The sequence below is a fragment of the Colias philodice genome, chromosome 29, assembly GCF_061535455.1.
Source record: "Colias philodice isolate Cphi_HAF_F1 chromosome 29, ilColPhil1 Martin Lab GWU primary, whole genome shotgun sequence".
NCBI lineage: Eukaryota > Metazoa > Arthropoda > Insecta > Lepidoptera > Pieridae > Colias > Colias philodice.
This window is the reverse complement of record NC_143114.1, coordinates 2,324,704-2,342,185: the sequence shown is the minus strand read 5'-3', so window position 1 is coordinate 2,342,185 and position 17,482 is coordinate 2,324,704. Positions and strand designations below refer to the sequence as shown.

Below are 17,482 nucleotides of genomic sequence, written 5' to 3'. Positions count from 1 at the left end.
TAACTATTACTTTTTTAACAAAGCTCCGTGCGTTTGTGTTCTCCATAGTTACTATACTCTTTGGTGTTCTCACTGGGAATCAAACTCACGACCTCCATATTTCTTTTCTAACATATTAACCACTATACCATTTACCAAGAGGAGTTGATGTCTGCGAATTAGCAAAATACTTTTAAGTATTATTCACTTATAATTACTACAGCAACTAGGAAGTGTGTTATGATTCTTTTACACAATATTTTCTACACCTGAGAAAATTTGCATGTATAATTAAAATAATAATTCAATAAAGTGTACTAAAATGAAAATAATACACGAATAATTACAGAAATAGTGACGAAATATTAGTAAACGGTAACTGTATGAAAATAATTTTAAAATTACACATTTTTGTAAATTTTGTTTTATTTATGACCTGTGGTAAATTAAGAGCTGCACGATACAGTTGTTCTAAGTATATAAATCATATTTAATTCCTATCATTTGCAAAATGGAAAAATTCGGATGCTGGATAAAATTAAACCCACAATTAAACCCTTAGAAATTGTAAATATTACACGTATTTATCGAGTAATTTTATAAACTGCCTGCTAAACGTGCTTCTAAAAGAAATCTCATAGTGTCTCATAGCAAATTGAATGAATAAAATGTTTGAGTTTGAGATTGAGATTGAACTGTGGTTTCCAAGGTGGTTTCAGTTTAAAATATTATTTACGCATCTTTGTACTAGCAACATTGCACACAATTTTTATATATGTCAGTTTGACATTTGACGTTCGTCAAAGTTCAGTCACGCGAAGTAAAAAATGTGAAATAATATCATAATTCGATATTTAAAATGCTTATTAAAATCACTTTATTTATATTAAATACATTTGTAGTTTTTTAAAATGTATTCTCGAGTGTATAGTAATTGTTTTAGGTGTGCAAGTGTAAGAATGTCGAGTGTTTTTTACGTTTGAACAATTAAGTTTCAAAGTTTTTTTTGACGTCTGACGAGTTTTTGTCGCGTTTTTTCCTTGTTGTTCAACGTATCGATTATTTTTCATGATACGCACCGTATGGCGGATACCTATTCTTTATATGATAAAAACTTTATTATTTTCGATTTATACAAAAGTTTTGTAAACATTGCAAAAGTACAAACGGTAAATAAATATTTTGATTACATTTTAACAACAACATTTACGATTGTAGATGACTTCTAATTAGTTGAACAAGTTGGCTAAACTATATTTTACCATTTTAGGAAACATGGTTGAACCAGTAATATCAGATTTAGATCCACTGGGTTCTTATTCATATACAAATTATAATTATAGTCAGTATACATCTGGAAATGGTCAATATCCACAAGCAATAAAAGCAGAACAGTTAAACCCTTATCTTCATAATAAAGATAGTTCAAATATACCAAATAGTCATGAAACTAACCAATCAAATAATGTGACAAAATGGCCAGATCAAAACACAGACACAAGCGTTGATATCAAGCCAGAGATAAGTAAAGTAAAAGTAAAAAAAGAAAAGAAGAACGGTTTCGTCTCGGAAAAGATAACGGAAGATGGTTTTCCGTTTTACGGCTGTGCTGTGTGTAATATACGTTATTCAACTTTAAGAGAATTAGATTCGCACGTCACTACACACAAAGATAGAATAACAAGCTACGATTTGAGGATAAAAAACCAGTTGAAGAAGAAAAAACTGAAAAAGGAACAAAAGAAATTGAAGAAGCTGAAAAAAGAGAAGAATTTAGATCCGGAAATCAAGCCAGAAGACGGGTATATAGGTAACGAAAAGGCATCAGAATTTACGAATAATAACGAAACAGAAAAGGAAAGTAAGTTCGATCCTAACGATAAGAATGTGAGCAATGAATCATGTGATAGTGAGAAAAAACAGGAGCTAATGAATTTACAGAAAATATACAAATGTTTTGCGTGTCAAAAGCAGTTTTCGTTGAGTTATTATTTGAAGCTACATGTTAGATCACATACAGGTAAGCTTATATAAATATTATTATCTATTTCTTTTTATAAATAACTAGCTAGTAGCTTACTGTCCGCGGCTTCGCCCGCTTTGTCTGAAACCTAATAAATTATATACTAAAACCTTCCTCTTGAATCACTCTATCTATTAAAAAAACCGCATCAAAATCCGTTGCAAAGTTTTAAAGATTTAAGCATACAAAGGGACATAGGGACAGAGAAAGCGACTTTGTTTTATACTATGTAGTGATTTTCGTTGTCTCATGGTATAGACATAAGAAATGTTTCTAACAAGTTTACAGTTTTCAACTTTAAATAGATCAGGGTAATAAGTTTCACAACTACATCTAAATACAAAAGGGACAGAGAAAGCGACTATGTTTTATACTATGTAGTGATTACAACTTTTTAGTTCAAATTAAATATTCAAAACTTAAACATTAAAATGACCATTAACATAACAATATAAACATGAATTTCAGACGAGAAACCCTACACTTGTGAACAGTGTGGCCAATCCTTCATCACGGCAAGCAAACTGGGGAGGCACAACAAGAGGTTTCACCTCTCCGTTCAGTATCAGTGTAGGATATGTTATAGACAGTTTTATAGGTGAGTTTCATATTTCCTTTTATGTTGGAACAAAATTTCTTCAATAAATTACGTGAGGTGATTTTTCAATGTTTTGCGTGGTATTTGCCGAGACCCCCCTCTCCCTAACGTAAGGTTAAATGAGATTTGTCTCGATCCTCTCCCCACCTAAAACACCTCACATGATGTATGGACGACCCCTAAGACATTATGAATTGTTGTACAAATATCTACAGTTTTAATTTTTAGAATTGAATGGAAAAATCATATTTATGTTTACTATTTTAATCGTATTTCTTTCTTTTCAGGTTCGAACTTTTAACACGGCATTTTGATAAAAAACACGCAGAAGACAAATTGGAAGGAGAGCCATATGGTATGTAAAGAAATACATGTTTACTTAGCATATTATATCATAACTAGCGGTCCGCCCCGGCTTCACCCGTGGTACATATGAAAAATAGATGTTGGCCGATTCTCAGACTTACCCGATATGCACAGAAAATTTCATGAGAATCGGTCCACCCGTTTCGGAGGAGTATGCAGACTAACATTGTGACACGAGAATTTTATATATAAGAAGATATCTATATTCTTTACTAGTAAAGACAATCTTAGAACATATTTTGTTTAACAGCTGGCAAACTTAGTAAAACTTTATGAATCTACTAGCTTTCCTGCGGCTTCGCCCGCGTTTTCAAAAAAAAACCCGCATAGTTCCCGTTCCCGTGGGATTTCCGGGATAAAACCTAGCCTATGTCACTCAGAAATGATGTAGCTTTCCAACAGTGAAAGAATTTTTCAAATCTGCCAAGTAGTTTCGGAGCCTATTCAATTCATACAAACAAACAAACAAACAAAAAATCAAACCTTTCCTCTTTATAATATTTGTATAGACTAGCTGCGCTTCACGGTTTCACCCGCGTGGCTCCGCTCCTTTTGTTCTTAGCGTAATGATTGTATAGCCTAAAGCCTTCTTCGATTAATGGGCTATCTAACACGGAAATCATTTTTCAAATCGGACCAGTAGTTCCTGAGATTAGCGCGTTCTAACAAACAAACAAACACTTCAGCGTTATAATATTAGTATAAACTAGCTTTTCGCCCGCGTCTTCGCCCGCGTTTTCTAAGGAAAACGCGCATAGTTCCCGTTCCCGTGGGATTTCCGGGATAAAACCTATCCTATGTGTTAATCCAAGTTACCCTCTATATGTGTGCTAAATTTCATTATAATCGGTTCAGTAGTTTATGCGTGAAAACCATACATACATACACACATACAAACCTTTCCTCTTTATAATATTTGTATAGATAGACGTATATACATATATGATAGTATAGATAGATAATATAGATAGATCACATGCGCTGCGCCAAGTGTTTTCGTCAAGTTTTTCTTGTATTTTAATTGTCATTCTGATCAAACAAGTCCAATGAATCAAAACGCCATCAAAACTGACAAGCCTATTCTTTATTAAAACTTGTGATAAAAAGCCTAACTTATAGATAACTACCTTCTACCCCGTCCGATTAGGGCCCTTCTGGCCTCCTCCACTCAAGCGACAGCCCAAGCCGAGGTTCGTGGTCCCCGTCAAGGGGGGACGCCCTTGTGCATGTCGCTACCAGGGTGAACCTTCAGTTCACCCCCGCGTCCGCGTTAAAATGTAGAAGCCCTTCTGGCTAACATTGAGAGACACCACACAAAAAAAAAAAAAATAACTACCTTTCCACCCGAAGCCTGCGCACTCAAAGAAAAGCCCGCATAGTTCCCGTTCCCGTGGGATTTCCGGGATAAAACCTATCCTATTTCCCGGGGTAAAAAGTAGCAATGTCCTTTCTCGGGTATCAAAATATCTCTATACCAAATTTCATGAAAATTGGTTCAGTAGTTAAGGCGTGATTGAGTAACAGACAGACAGACAGAGTTACTTTCGCATTTATAATATTAAAATAGTATATTAATAGTATGGATATGTTTTTTTTTACAGATTTCAACGCAATACTACCCTACCTAAAGGAATTGGAAGAGCAACTACGCGAGAAACAAGAAGCGGAAAAGGCTAAGCCGAAAACGGAGGATTTGTGGACCAACGAATGGCCGAACATGCCCTCGAAGGACCAGCCAAAGGACCAAGGTCCAAGTCAAGACCAGGAATGTGCCGAACTTAAAGCGTGCAAATTGGAGATAGATATAGAGGAAGTCAAAGTTTCTATGGACGGGGTGGAGATTAAACAGGAGACTGAGGATCAGAACGACTGTGCCGATAATGATGGGATTGTTGACGATGATGTAAGAGACGATCTGAGTGTTAAGGATAAGTGAGTATTTTTAAGTAGTTCTTATGTGTCTTATATGATATTTTGGTTTTCTTGAAAACTTGGGTTGTGTCTAATTGTTTACGAAATTTTTGTTTTCTTAAACATAAACGAAGGCAACACAAATTGATCGTAATCTTTTCTTGTCAATTAAATTACTACCCTAACTATCCCTACTATAATAATATTATAAATGCGAAAGTAACTCTGCCTGTCTGTTTGTATGTCTGTTACGCTTTCCCGCTTAAACTTCTCAACCGATTTTGATGAAACATGGCACAGCCAATCTTTAGACCCTGAGAAAGAACATAGGCTACCTATTATTGCGAAATATGTACCACGGGCGAAGCCGGGGCGGACCGCTAGTAATACTATAAATGCGAAAGTGCGTTTTTTGTTTATTAAAGTGTGATGAAAACACTATATTCATATTTTCCATAATCAATATTATAAATGCGAAAGTAACTCTGTCTGTCTGTCTGTTACTCAATCGCGCCTAAACTACCATACCAATTTTCTTGAAATTTGGTATGGAGATATTTTGATACCCGAGAAAGGACATAGGCTACTTTTTATCCCGGGAAAATGACACAATCCCGGAAATCCCACGGGAACGGGAACTATGCGGGTTTTCTTTTGACTGCGCGGCCGGAGCCGCGGGCTGAGACCTAGTTGCCTATATTTTTTACCGAGTCTCAAATTGTTCTTATTTATGTCTAAATGTGTAGTAACTAGTAAGTAACTAAGCAAGTACTGATCCGACTTTTTATCGATTAAAGAGATGGGTCGTACCAAATTTTATTATGAGTTCTTATGCCTATGTGGAGACAGCGCAAAACGCTTGTAAATTTTTCCTTTCTCTTTATCTGATACATTGGTATTTTCAGCCAGTGCTATAGTCATTAATTTTCTAAATTACGTCTTTCCAGCGACTCCGACTCGGACTACTTCCCCTCAAACACTTGGACGTCCAAAATCGACTCCCCTCCTCCCTCCCCACCGCCCACGACCGGCACAAAGTGTCCCGTGTGCGACAAGCGGCTGAGCACCGCGTCGTACATGCGTGTACACATGCGTACGCACACGGGCGAGCGGCCGTACAAGTGTTACGTGTGTGGATTGGGCTTTATCACCGCTAGCAAAATGCACAGACATGTGCTGACCCATCCGGAAGCTATTAACGGTAAGTTTTTATTATGGGAGGGTAGTTGGAAAAAATAAAAAAAAAATGTCGAAAAAAATTTTTTTTGACCTCACTGTAGGTATGACATAAACACAGCCTGTTCATTGGCGAACGGAAATTCATCTATAAAAAAACATCCCGTATACATCTCAAAAAATCGTCACTACATAGTATAAAACAAAGTCGCTTTCTCTGTCCCAATGTCCCTTTGTATGCTTAAATCTTTAAAACTACGCAACGGATTTTGATGCGGTATTTTTTAATAGATAGAGTGATTCAAGAGGAAGGTTTTAGTATATAATTTATTAGGTTTTAGACAAAGCGGGCGAAGCCGCGGGCGGTAAGCTAGTCCTATATGAATACCTAATGAAGTGATACCATGCCCATGGGCATTCACAAAATTACCTTTGTGAGGCTGTTACCGGCTGTATACCGGCGTAATATGACAAAATGTGTTTTGCCTGTACATTCGTAAGACATCTCTACAAAACCCCCTGTATTTAGGTTCTCTCCCTGTATCTAGTCTACTAATTCCTTTTTTATTTGCAGATGACAATGTAAAAAAAGAAAATGTAGATGCAGAAATTAAATGCGAAGGCGAGGAGGATAGTAAGTGAGTGTGATTTTATTTATTTTGTGGTAACAATAAAAAAATGTATTTTATTATATATATTATATATTTATTGATTGCATATAACAAGACGTTGTGCTTGGAATAAAATAAACAATAAATTTTAGTGAATACTAGCTGGACACTGAAAATCACACCAAAATCGGTTAAGCCGTTTCTAAAATATGAGCAAACAGAGTGACAGTAAATTGACCAAAATTCAAACAATTACAATTGATTTTGGTACACAATAAAGGTGTATAAATGCTGCGCATTAAAACCATATTATTTTATTATCAAAAACGATACCGTTTTAAATTTTAATTATTTTCCAATGGTTTAACTTATTTATTTATTTATTTCAGACAGGAAGTGAAAAAGGCTGTGAAGAAGCTTTCCAAAAAGCTAACCGAGAAAAAGACGAAAAAGTACAGAAAGAGGCCGCACGCATGCGAGTACTGTCACAAGCGGTTCCTGCATTTGGACACTTTGCAAGTGCGTACACATAAAATTTTTAATTGTATCGAGGTAAAAGTATAAGAGAATTTAAAGCAACTCACTTGCAACCCGCAGCTTCGCTCGTGCAATTAAAGAAAATGTAAAAGTCATATGTGAGCGAGCGTTTCCAATACAACTGCCTCTTCTGGCTAAATTTAAATAATAATAAATAAATAATAAATTACCTTGCCATGCCATGTCAAAAACGCCTATCACTACCATAGTCCGGGATCCATCGCCCATTTTTGCAAGTGATTACTATCAAGCTAATTTTTCGTGAGTAGCTTTATTTTGATGAGATGCCCAATCATTTCATGTACGAAACTCTCGATAGTGGTAGCTACCAGAGGAAACAAGGATAAAATATTTTGATTTGATGGTTCTCAAATATTAATTACAAACTGAATGTTTTTTTTTGTTCAATCTCAAGATAATTATCTAAATTATTCGAAAAAATATTTGTCCTACAAAATCTATGGTTTGATCAAAGAGTCCCCCTTTCCAATGTTTATCGATAACGAAGTCATCATAAATGATTACTAACCAGCAGATTTTTTTATTTTCACTTATTTAATACTTATATAATTCAACAGACATATTGTCCTACAAATTGCGTAATAAATATTTGAGAACCGTCAAATCAAAAATTTTTATCATTGTTACCTCTGTAAGCTACCACAATCGAGAGTTTCGTACATGAAATTATTGGGCATCTCATCAAAATAAAGCTACTCACGAAAAATTAGCTTGATAGTAATCACTTGCAAAAATGGGCGATGGATCCCGGACTACCATTTTTATGAGTAACTTTGCTGGTTTCAAAGTTGTCCACAATGTTTACTTTGCCTTTTTTCTTGAGTGTATCTCTTATTTCATTTATTGAAATACTTTCTTTACCTTACCAAGTCAAAATCGGCTTTATCCTGTACTTTATAATTGGCATTTTTCTATCGTTGTCCTGAAGGGTTTCAGTCTAATTTCGTCTACAGATACACAAAAAAACGTTGCCATATCAGAACCTGACTTTCTAGAAACTTGAATCTAATGTATAGTTTCGTGCACAGATACATAAAAAGTCGCACGAGGGCGAGCAGATCCAATACCGCTGCCACTTCTGCCTGCTCGAGGTGCAGTGTGCAACTAGCCTACACACGCACGAAGCGACCCACGCGGGCCAAGCGCGCCCCTACGTGTGTAGCGTGTGTGGGAAGTGCTACAAGAAGCGGGAGAGCATGGTGAGTGTGCTACGAGTGCTACGAGAGGCTACAGAGCATGGTGAGTGTGCTACGAGTGCTACGAGAGGCGGTAGACTGTGGTGAATGTGCTACGAGCGCTACGAGCGCTACGAGAGGCTACAGAGCATGGTGAGTTTGTTACGAGCGCTACGAGAGGCTACAGAGCATGGTGAGTGTGCTACGAGCGCTACGAGCGGCTACAGAGCATGGTGAGTGTGCTACGAGCGCTACGAGAGGCTACAGAGCATGGTGAGTGTGCTACGAGCGCTACGAGAGGCTACAGAGCATGGTGTGTATGCTACGAGCGCTACGAGAGGCTACAGAGCATGGTGAGTGTGCTACGAGCGCTACGAGAGGCTACAGAGCATGGTGAGTGTGCTACGAGCGCTACGAGAAGCTACCGAGCATGGTGAGTGTGCTACTAGCGCTACGAGAGGCTACAGAGCATGGTGAGTGCGCTACGAGAGGCTACAGAGCATGGTGAGTGTGCTACGAGCGCTACGAGAGGCTACAGAGCATGGTGTGTGTGCTACGAGCGCTACGAGAGGCTACAGAGCATGGTGAGTGTGCTACTAGCGCTACGAGAGGCTACAGAGCATGGTGAGTGCGCTACGAGAGGCTACAGAGCATGGTGAGTGTGCTACGAGCGCTACGAGAGGCTACAGAGCATGGTGAGTGTGCTACGAGCGCTACGAGAGGCTACAGAGCATGGTGAGTGTGCTACGAGCGCTACGAGAGGCTACAGAGCATGGTGTGTATGCTACGAGCGCTACGAGAGGCTACAGAGCATGGTGAGTGTGCTACGAGCGCTACGAGAGGCTACAGAGCATGGTGAGTGTGCTACGAGCGCTACGAGAGGCTACAGAGCATGGTGAGTGTGCTACTAGCGCTACGAGAGGCTACAGAGCATGGTGAGTGCGCTACGAGAGGCTACAGAGCATGGTGAGTGTGCTACGAGCGCTACGAGAGGCTACAGAGCATGGTGTGTGTGCTACGAGCGCTACGAGAGGCTACAGAGCATGGTGAGTGTGCTACTAGCGCTACGAGTGTGATTTAATTTAATTCAACCTTTGTTCACTTATCAAGTTTCAGTGTCAAAACAATAATTTCATGAATTTATCTTGTGTTTTTAACTACATTTATTATTAACATTGAAAAACTATGTGTCAACTATGTAAAATAGCTTGCACTTTATAATTTTTTCAACATACACCTGTACAAACAAGAAAATAACATTGAACCCTGTTCATCAATTCCAGATATACCACAGGAAGAACCACAAGCCGGAACGCGAGTACATATGCGATATATGCACCAAATCGTTCAGCGCTCGATGTAAACTGCAACGGCATATAATAAGTCATAGCGTGGATAAATATATACTGAAATACGAGTGTCCTGTCTGTGCGCACATGTTCAATACTAAGTATCATGTTCAAATGCACCTGGCTACGCACCAGAGGGAGGGCGTGTAAGTTTTTTGAGATTTTTGGTGATTTTTGGTGTTTTTTTTTTGTTTTTTGGGAATTTTTGTGTTGTTTTGCGTAAAAATGACGAAAAAGTTGAAAATTTTGGTTAATTATTTGTTTCTTTTGAAATAATAATAAAAAATATTTGTTGTGGATTTTTAAATATTTAAGGATGGTTAAGAATGTAAAATTTTTAGTGTATTGATTTCTAGATTTTGTTTATTTTTCTTTATCAAGCAATCAGCTAAAGTAGTAAATAAATGACAAAATGCGATCTTTTACTCAAGTAACTTTTAAATGCATTTTTTTTAAATTTTATCTTTATCAAAACGTATATTATAGCAACTAACATTAAAAAAAATATATTTCACAGCATCCAAGAAGAGAACCGCAACGAAATCCTAGCGATGGTGTTACAAAACGCGCGAAAAATACCCAAAAAGGGGGAAACGCACAACCTCTCTGACGTCATCCCCTCAGACGAACGAAGCCGCGTGTGCAACATATGCGGCGAAGTTTTCCAACATTTCTACTATCTAGAGGAACATCTCAAAAGCCACGGTTCAAAAATCGCGATAGAAAACATCGATCAAGAAGAGGAAAAAAAATATATTTGCAATGTGTGCAATAAGGGCTTTAAACTGCATTACTATTTAAAACTACACAGTTTCACACACACGAAGGAAAAACCGTTTATTTGTCAGCAGTGTGGAAAGGGCTTTATCACCAGGGGAAAGTTGAAAAGACATTTAGAAACCCATACTGGGTTGAAGAAATATCAATGTCATATTTGTTATAAATTCTTTACGAGGCCGAGTTATTTGAGAATTCATGTGCGGACGATACACGGGACGCAGTTGGTTAGACTCGACTCGTTCGGTTTGGAGTCGCATATGCATGCGTAGGACGGGTATAGTTATGCATTCATGCATGGTCATGCATGTATAGTTATGCATTCATGCGTGCTAATGAATTCATGCGGAGTTATGCTGGAAGTGAAGTTATGCATGCATGCATAGTTATAAATTCTTGGGAAGTTATAAATACTGGAAGAGGTATACATTTATGCGTGATTATGCATGTTTATGCATTAATATCGAATTATTCATGCATGCATAGTTATAATTTCATCACACATATTATAAATGCATGAAGAAGTATAAATTCATGCGTGATCATGCATGTATAGTTATGCATTCATGCTTATTTATGCATGAATGCGTAGTTACATGCATGTGTTATCCAGGCGGTAACGTCATGAGTTTTTTTTTGTTTTTTTTATTTTATGAGGCATAATGGATTTTTAAATTTAGTTTTTATTTGTCGACTTTTAATGGCAACTGGTTACGTATTATATTTATTTGAAAATTAAAATGCACTATTATCCTATCCACCATCACAATATAGTTTTTGGTTGTTATTTTTTATTTTTATGGTATTTTACTTTTTTCATAGGTACAGAATTACTGTAAAAATAATATTACAATGAAATGGTTGACAGTTATGTCTGGATTTGTTTTATGAACGTACTATGCTGGTATATGAAAAAAATGAATTGTTTTATAAAAATTATTATATTTAGGGCTGATTTTTCAGTCGTTGCAGTTGGTTAAAACCTTGGTTAAAACTTACTCATCGAATAACGTCATAAACTACCATTTCAAAAATGTATTCTAATTGTCCGTATTTGACAGTTTACAGGTGACATTTTAAAATGTTCGTGTAATACTTTATTGGACGGATAAATTTTAACCAAGGATTGAAAAATCGGCTCTTAAGGCAATAATTAATAAATTATATAAAATCAGCAATATTAATATGAGCAATAAAAAAAATGAGTTGCTTAGATTTGTATAAAAAATTGTGTTGAGCGCAGATATGCCCCAGAAAATGTGTTGTTTATTGTAAAAACTAAAAAGTATTCTTCTATATTTTTATAACAGAAAAACAATGATATAATTAATACATATCGGAGTTTTAATACATTTTGTATTATGAAAATAATTAACAAAAATATCAAATGACACATGCAACTTTTTATTTTTTGTCATGTCAACTAAAGAAAGAGACAACTATATGTTTCATATGACATTGAAAAATGGTGAGTCGATTTTTAGAGTAAAAGAAAGATCTTGATTTTCCTCCAGGAGTAAGTACGATTAATACAAGTACCACTCAAAGCGATAGTAAAGTCTTGTTCGAAATTTAACAAAAACTGTTCAGCAGTTTTGGTATATCAAACAATCTCGGTTGGACGGTCGGAGCAATTTCAGTTGTTCTCTAAATTGCCCCTGCTTGCCTATTACACATCACAATTATTAAGGGTACAATTCCAATATTGCCCATGCTGTAGGCACGTAGCCGGTCTAACTAATGTTTGCTATACCTAAATTGCTGAGCAGTTTTTGATAAATTTTGAACAAAAGATAGACGCCATTTTGTCGATAAAATTTTATATAAAACATCAGCCAAATGTAACATTTTAATGTAAATAATATTATGTCGTCTTTCAAAGGTTTTTGTTTTTGCGGGTACTAGATGTAAGGTGGTGGTAAATCGAATTTCATTAAGGAAATATGAAAAACAATAAAAAGCCAATTTATTGGTTAAAGAATAGGTTTTTAAAACTTTTTATGAACAGAAAAAATTGAATAAAATGTCTCTAATTTTAAGATTTTTTTCTTAAATGTTTCAAATTGTCTTTACCTGTATTTTTTATGTTTGAAGCACTAACTTGCCTACAATCTATCACAAGGTAGCAATAATTATTTTTAAATAATGTAAGGTTGTTGTTATTTGTAAAAAGAATGGACATAATAAAATTATTAAGTTTTTTATATTGTGTTTCATTTTATCTTCTGTATTCTGCTAACTAGCTGTCCGCCCCGGATTTGCCCGTGGTACATATTTACCATATAGTACTCAGAAATCACGTACAAATGTATAGGTGAAGGAAATTTTGAAATGTGTTCAGTAGTTCCTGAGATTAGCATGTTCAAACTAACAAAAATATACAGCTTTATATCATTTGTATAGAGAAGTATAGATATTATTATTTTTTCTATCCGTAAAAATTTTCAGCTTTAACAATACGAAAACTAGTGAACCAATTTGGTTGAAAGTTGTTTATACAGTAGATAATGTTTGATAACGAAAAAATAGCTCACGACGTGTTTGTTTATTGCCACAGTGTCGACTGTCGAGTTCGAAAAGCAATACAATATTGCTATGTGGTCTTTGATAGCAACAACACGCTGCAAGCGATTTCATTCGAGCTTCAAGTTCAACACGAATTTTGCCATATGGACCTTTTACTGTGACCAACATGTTGCGAGCTATTTTTTCGCTCAGGGAACGTTATCGGTCTTTGAGCGTCATTAGAATTAACTAGCTGACCAGAAAAACGTCTGTTGCTCTCTGAGATTACCATAATTAAACTGTTCACAAACATTTTATTTGCTTACTAGGTGTGTTCCAATCACAAATTAGTTTAAGAAATAATTTGGATTTGAATTTTGAAAACAGATTTCATTATTTCATAATATCCCATTGGGTTTGTATAAACTGATGATATTGGGGAAATACTTTAAAATAAAAGAACAAATGTAAATAAATAGAACTTTATTCAACGCAAACTAAACAAAAGACAACAGCACAATCGACGCAACATCCAAACACAGTCATGCGCCAGAGCAAGGAGAATATCACACAATTTGCATAAAACGTCAAAAAATCTTGAATTTGGGTCACAAGTGAGTTTTCTGTAACCTTCTTTACATAATTCCAACATGGTGTCTCCACACATGCGACAGTGAACAGCTGACGTGTGGAAACCGAAGCGTGGTTTACGAATCTTTTGCGACGATTTTCGACATGTACATGATGAGGACCGTTTTATTCTTCTTTTGGGAGATAACTGAAATTTATGGTTACATTATGTATTTACATTCTATAGTGTATTGGAGTAATTTCGAAATATTGTGAATATCACTTTAGAGCGTTGTTTTATTGTAAGTATCGTGAAGGAATGGCCGAAAGATTCAAAGAAAAACTCGCATAGTTCCCGTTCCTGTGGGATTTCCGGGATAGAAATTAGCTTATGTCCTTCCTATGTCTTATTCTGGGTCTTCAACTATCTACATTACAAATTTCATTGTAATCGGTTCAGAAGTTATTCGAGATTATTTATAAAATTGTGTTTTATAAAACTTTCTGTAGATCTTGCACACATTTTATCACATTTAAAACAAACCTTTATTCTCCATGTTTCCGCTATGAAGTTCATTTTCAGTAAATGTTATCTGAATTGCATTTTAACAGACATTTTAGGGTGCAATTTTTATTCAAATTTTACCAGATACTTTTGATTTCTCTATTAAAATGGCAGATCTGTTTTGACAGAATGTGTCTTAAAAACATCATAATAGCATAGAGAAGAGAATAAGAGTATCAGAAGAGTCTAGTTCCTATTGTATAGTATTATGATTTTTTGTATTTGAACCTATATATCGTACTAGCTGCGCTCCGCGGTTTCACCCGCGTGGCTCCGCTCCTGTTGGTCTTAGCGTAATGATGCCTATAGCCATCCTCGATAAATGGGCAAAGAGAATAAAAAGAATTTTTCAATCAGACCTGTAGTTCCTGAGAATAGCGCGTTCAAACTAACAAACTCTTCAGCTTTATAAAATTAGTATAGATTTTAATAAACTAGGATGATTCATTTTATGGAATAGAACTAAGTATGAATGTTTTTACTTGTTACGCTTTCATAGTTTCATACCTAAATGAAGTGAACTGTTATTGATGAAATTTGGAACAGGGGTAGTCTAAGCGTTAAGTAAATGTTACTACGTCCGTTTAACCTATATAGGTAAGAGCTTTGAAAACACGTATAAACACTCGAGCAAACACGCTCTTTGTCAGAAGTGAAACTTCTTTGGCAAAATTTTTAAATATGCTAAAATAGTCGCCTTTTCCTCAGTAATACTGATCTCATGACGCGACCTTGAAATTTTACAAGTTACTTAAAAAACAATTATTGAATGCACTGGGATCTTTAGCCCTTACGAAATGAATATTCATTTTGATTTAATATCTTATCTTCTTATATATAAAAATGAATCGCAAAATGTGTTGGTAAGCGCATAACTCGAGAACGGCTGAACCGATTTCGATAATTCTTTTTTTATTATATTCCTTGAAGTACGAGGATGGTTCTTATGTAGAGAAAACGAAAATATTATGTACCACGGGCGAAGCCGGGGCGGACCGCTAGTTTAAAATATAATTGTATAAAAAAGTGTGAAAAAAAGTGAAGTCCCGTGTCCCCAAGTGGGGTAAGGGGCAGATGCATACATCTGTTTCACTGATCGATTTTCTTTAGGAACAAGTAGGTGATCAGCCTTCTGTGTCCTGCCAGACCGAGACATTTTTTTTCTTCATCTCCACCGGGAATCGAACCCAGGACCCCTCGGTTCTACGCTCATGCGTCAACCAATGTACCAAGGAGGCGGTCAATATATAATATTATAATTGTATAGTTCCCTTAAATTCCATGATAATAATTTTTATTGAAGATGATATTGAATAAATAAAACACACCATAAAACTAATAATTTATTTCAATACAAATACACAAGTTGCACAGAATGCCAGTGTCATAATTTCAAAGATTACAGAATACACCTTAACATTAAAAATGGAAAAACATCGTTTACATTGCGCGTTACATGCACACACGCCTTTATACTGAATGAGCAATGTATATACTACATTATTTAGTAAACACTTATATTACTGAGTTTTGAAGCAAATTAAAACTTTGTACTCAATGATTTTTTTTTGTTAAATATGGAATTAAAACGATTTTTTCCACTTTTAACGTTAAAGTAGCCTTAATATTATATCGTAAATACATAACGCTGAACCGTACTAGGTGCACCTTTAACACCGGCAAGCAGTCAAATAAACACTGTATAATGTGCTAACACCTCAAAATCCTATAAAATAAAGTGTAAAAATATCAAAAAAATGGGGGAAAATCATAAACCTTGCAACACCGGTGTTAAAAGTACCATATCTTATCTATGGTCCAACAATGTCTTACTACAACGGTTTAATAAAAATCAACTTGTCATTTTAACAACGCTAGACTTAACTCTAGGTAATGTCAAATTGATAAAACCCAGACGAAAAAAAAAAGTAAAAAATAGAAAAAAAAATATAATTTCTCGTTTAAAAACTATCGAAGTAACAACAAATTAATTACTGTGTACTGTAATATAATGATTTTTACAACATGGCGGTTTGACATTTGTTTTTACTATTTATTTTTTTATTTTGTCGTGTACGTAAAATACAGGCGGACTGTCAAATCATGGCGCGTAATTAAAAATGTTTCGTTACTCTGTGGTTAGTTCCCGCCATGTTGAATCAATCACGTCGTTAAACAAAAAATAATAATTTAAAAAATCTACCAAAGTAGGCTAGCCGATAAAATCTTAAATATACATCGATAGTGCTATAATATATTATATTTAATTTTTGTAATGGCGACTCAGTACACGACCGCTAATTATTGCGGGAATATATTGGGTGGCCATTTTTAAAAGCACGAATGGCGAAGTGGGGCAACCCCGACATTAAAAGCATTACATGCTAGTATAAAAAAATACAATTATCGTACAGAATGCACCAAAAGAAGTGTCCGATTATTTTGATTGATTCGAATCGAATAACGATTTCATATGTAACAACAATATATTAAAGTAAAAATAAAATCCATCAAATTAATTAAAAAAAAACAATGATTTCTTAAATATAGGAATTCCATTGAGTATTTAATTTTACGCTCAAAATGTACGGACAACTTCAAATTATAATTATTTTAACGAAAATTTTAAAATATCAACATCATAAGACGCTTGGCAAGTCATAAGAATTAATTTTGATTCGCTGATTTCATTTCTTTTCAAATAAATACAAAATTCTGCGTTAAATAGCTCTTAGTTACTAACTCTACTTGGAACTGAACACGTTTTTGTATTTTTATCGACTTTGTGACCTTTTTATTTATAGAAAAACACTTTTATTTGTAGATATTTTGATTTGGTCAAAAAAGACCTAAATTGGCATCAGATTTTTTGTTGTAGTATTATCGTAGTTGATTTATCTCAGTTCATTACATTCATTAAAATTTCATTTCTTTGCAATCTGACACTTCATTAAATGACAGCACAAACTGTCACCTGTCAAACTGACATCTGTCATTACTACACAGACTATAGAACGTAGTGTTACCATGCTAAAATACAAAAATCGCTACAGTTCCGAGCAGACGCGCAAGCGATGCCCTAGGCGCAGGCTTTTTGCCGCCAAATAGGTGGGTACACGTAAAAAATGGGAATATTCAAGCAAAACTCATTTTATCGGCTGTGTTGTGGATCCAACCTTAACATTACAAGTATTTTGAAAGCGAGATGGCAGTGTAGTTTGTCAATTTTATCTGTAAACAAAAATGTGCTATTAAATTAAGTGATTTATCAAGTGGTATCTGCTGAGACCAGCTCTGTTAAAGTAATCCAAATAATTCC

General features: G+C 35.3%; 2 protein-coding genes across 4 annotated transcripts in view; one reads left to right on the top strand and one right to left on the bottom strand.

The window, feature by feature from the left end:
- Positions 1-767: 767 nt before the first annotated feature.
- On the top strand, positions 768-12,727 carry LOC149475786 (uncharacterized). Its single transcript, XM_089712787.1, has 11 exons — positions 768-1,148; positions 1,250-1,999; positions 2,471-2,600; positions 2,888-2,955; positions 4,568-4,898; positions 5,825-6,078; positions 6,628-6,691; positions 7,054-7,183; positions 8,251-8,421; positions 9,681-9,892; positions 10,264-12,727. The coding sequence occupies exons 2-11, from the start codon at positions 1,255-1,257 to the stop codon at positions 10,793-10,795; spliced, it is 2,637 nt and encodes an 878-aa protein (XP_089568913.1). The 5' UTR covers positions 768-1,148; positions 1,250-1,254; the 3' UTR covers positions 10,796-12,727.
- Positions 12,728-15,493: 2,766 nt separating this feature from the next.
- Positions 15,494-17,482, bottom strand: part of hts (adducin 1-like protein hts) — a 94,692-nt gene continuing 92,703 nt past the window's right edge. For all 3 annotated transcript variants that reach the window (XM_089712799.1, XM_089712796.1, XM_089712798.1), the window contains one exon: positions 15,494-17,394. The gene's annotated coding sequence lies outside the window, so the exon portion shown is untranslated. The remainder of the gene's footprint in view (positions 17,395-17,482) is intronic.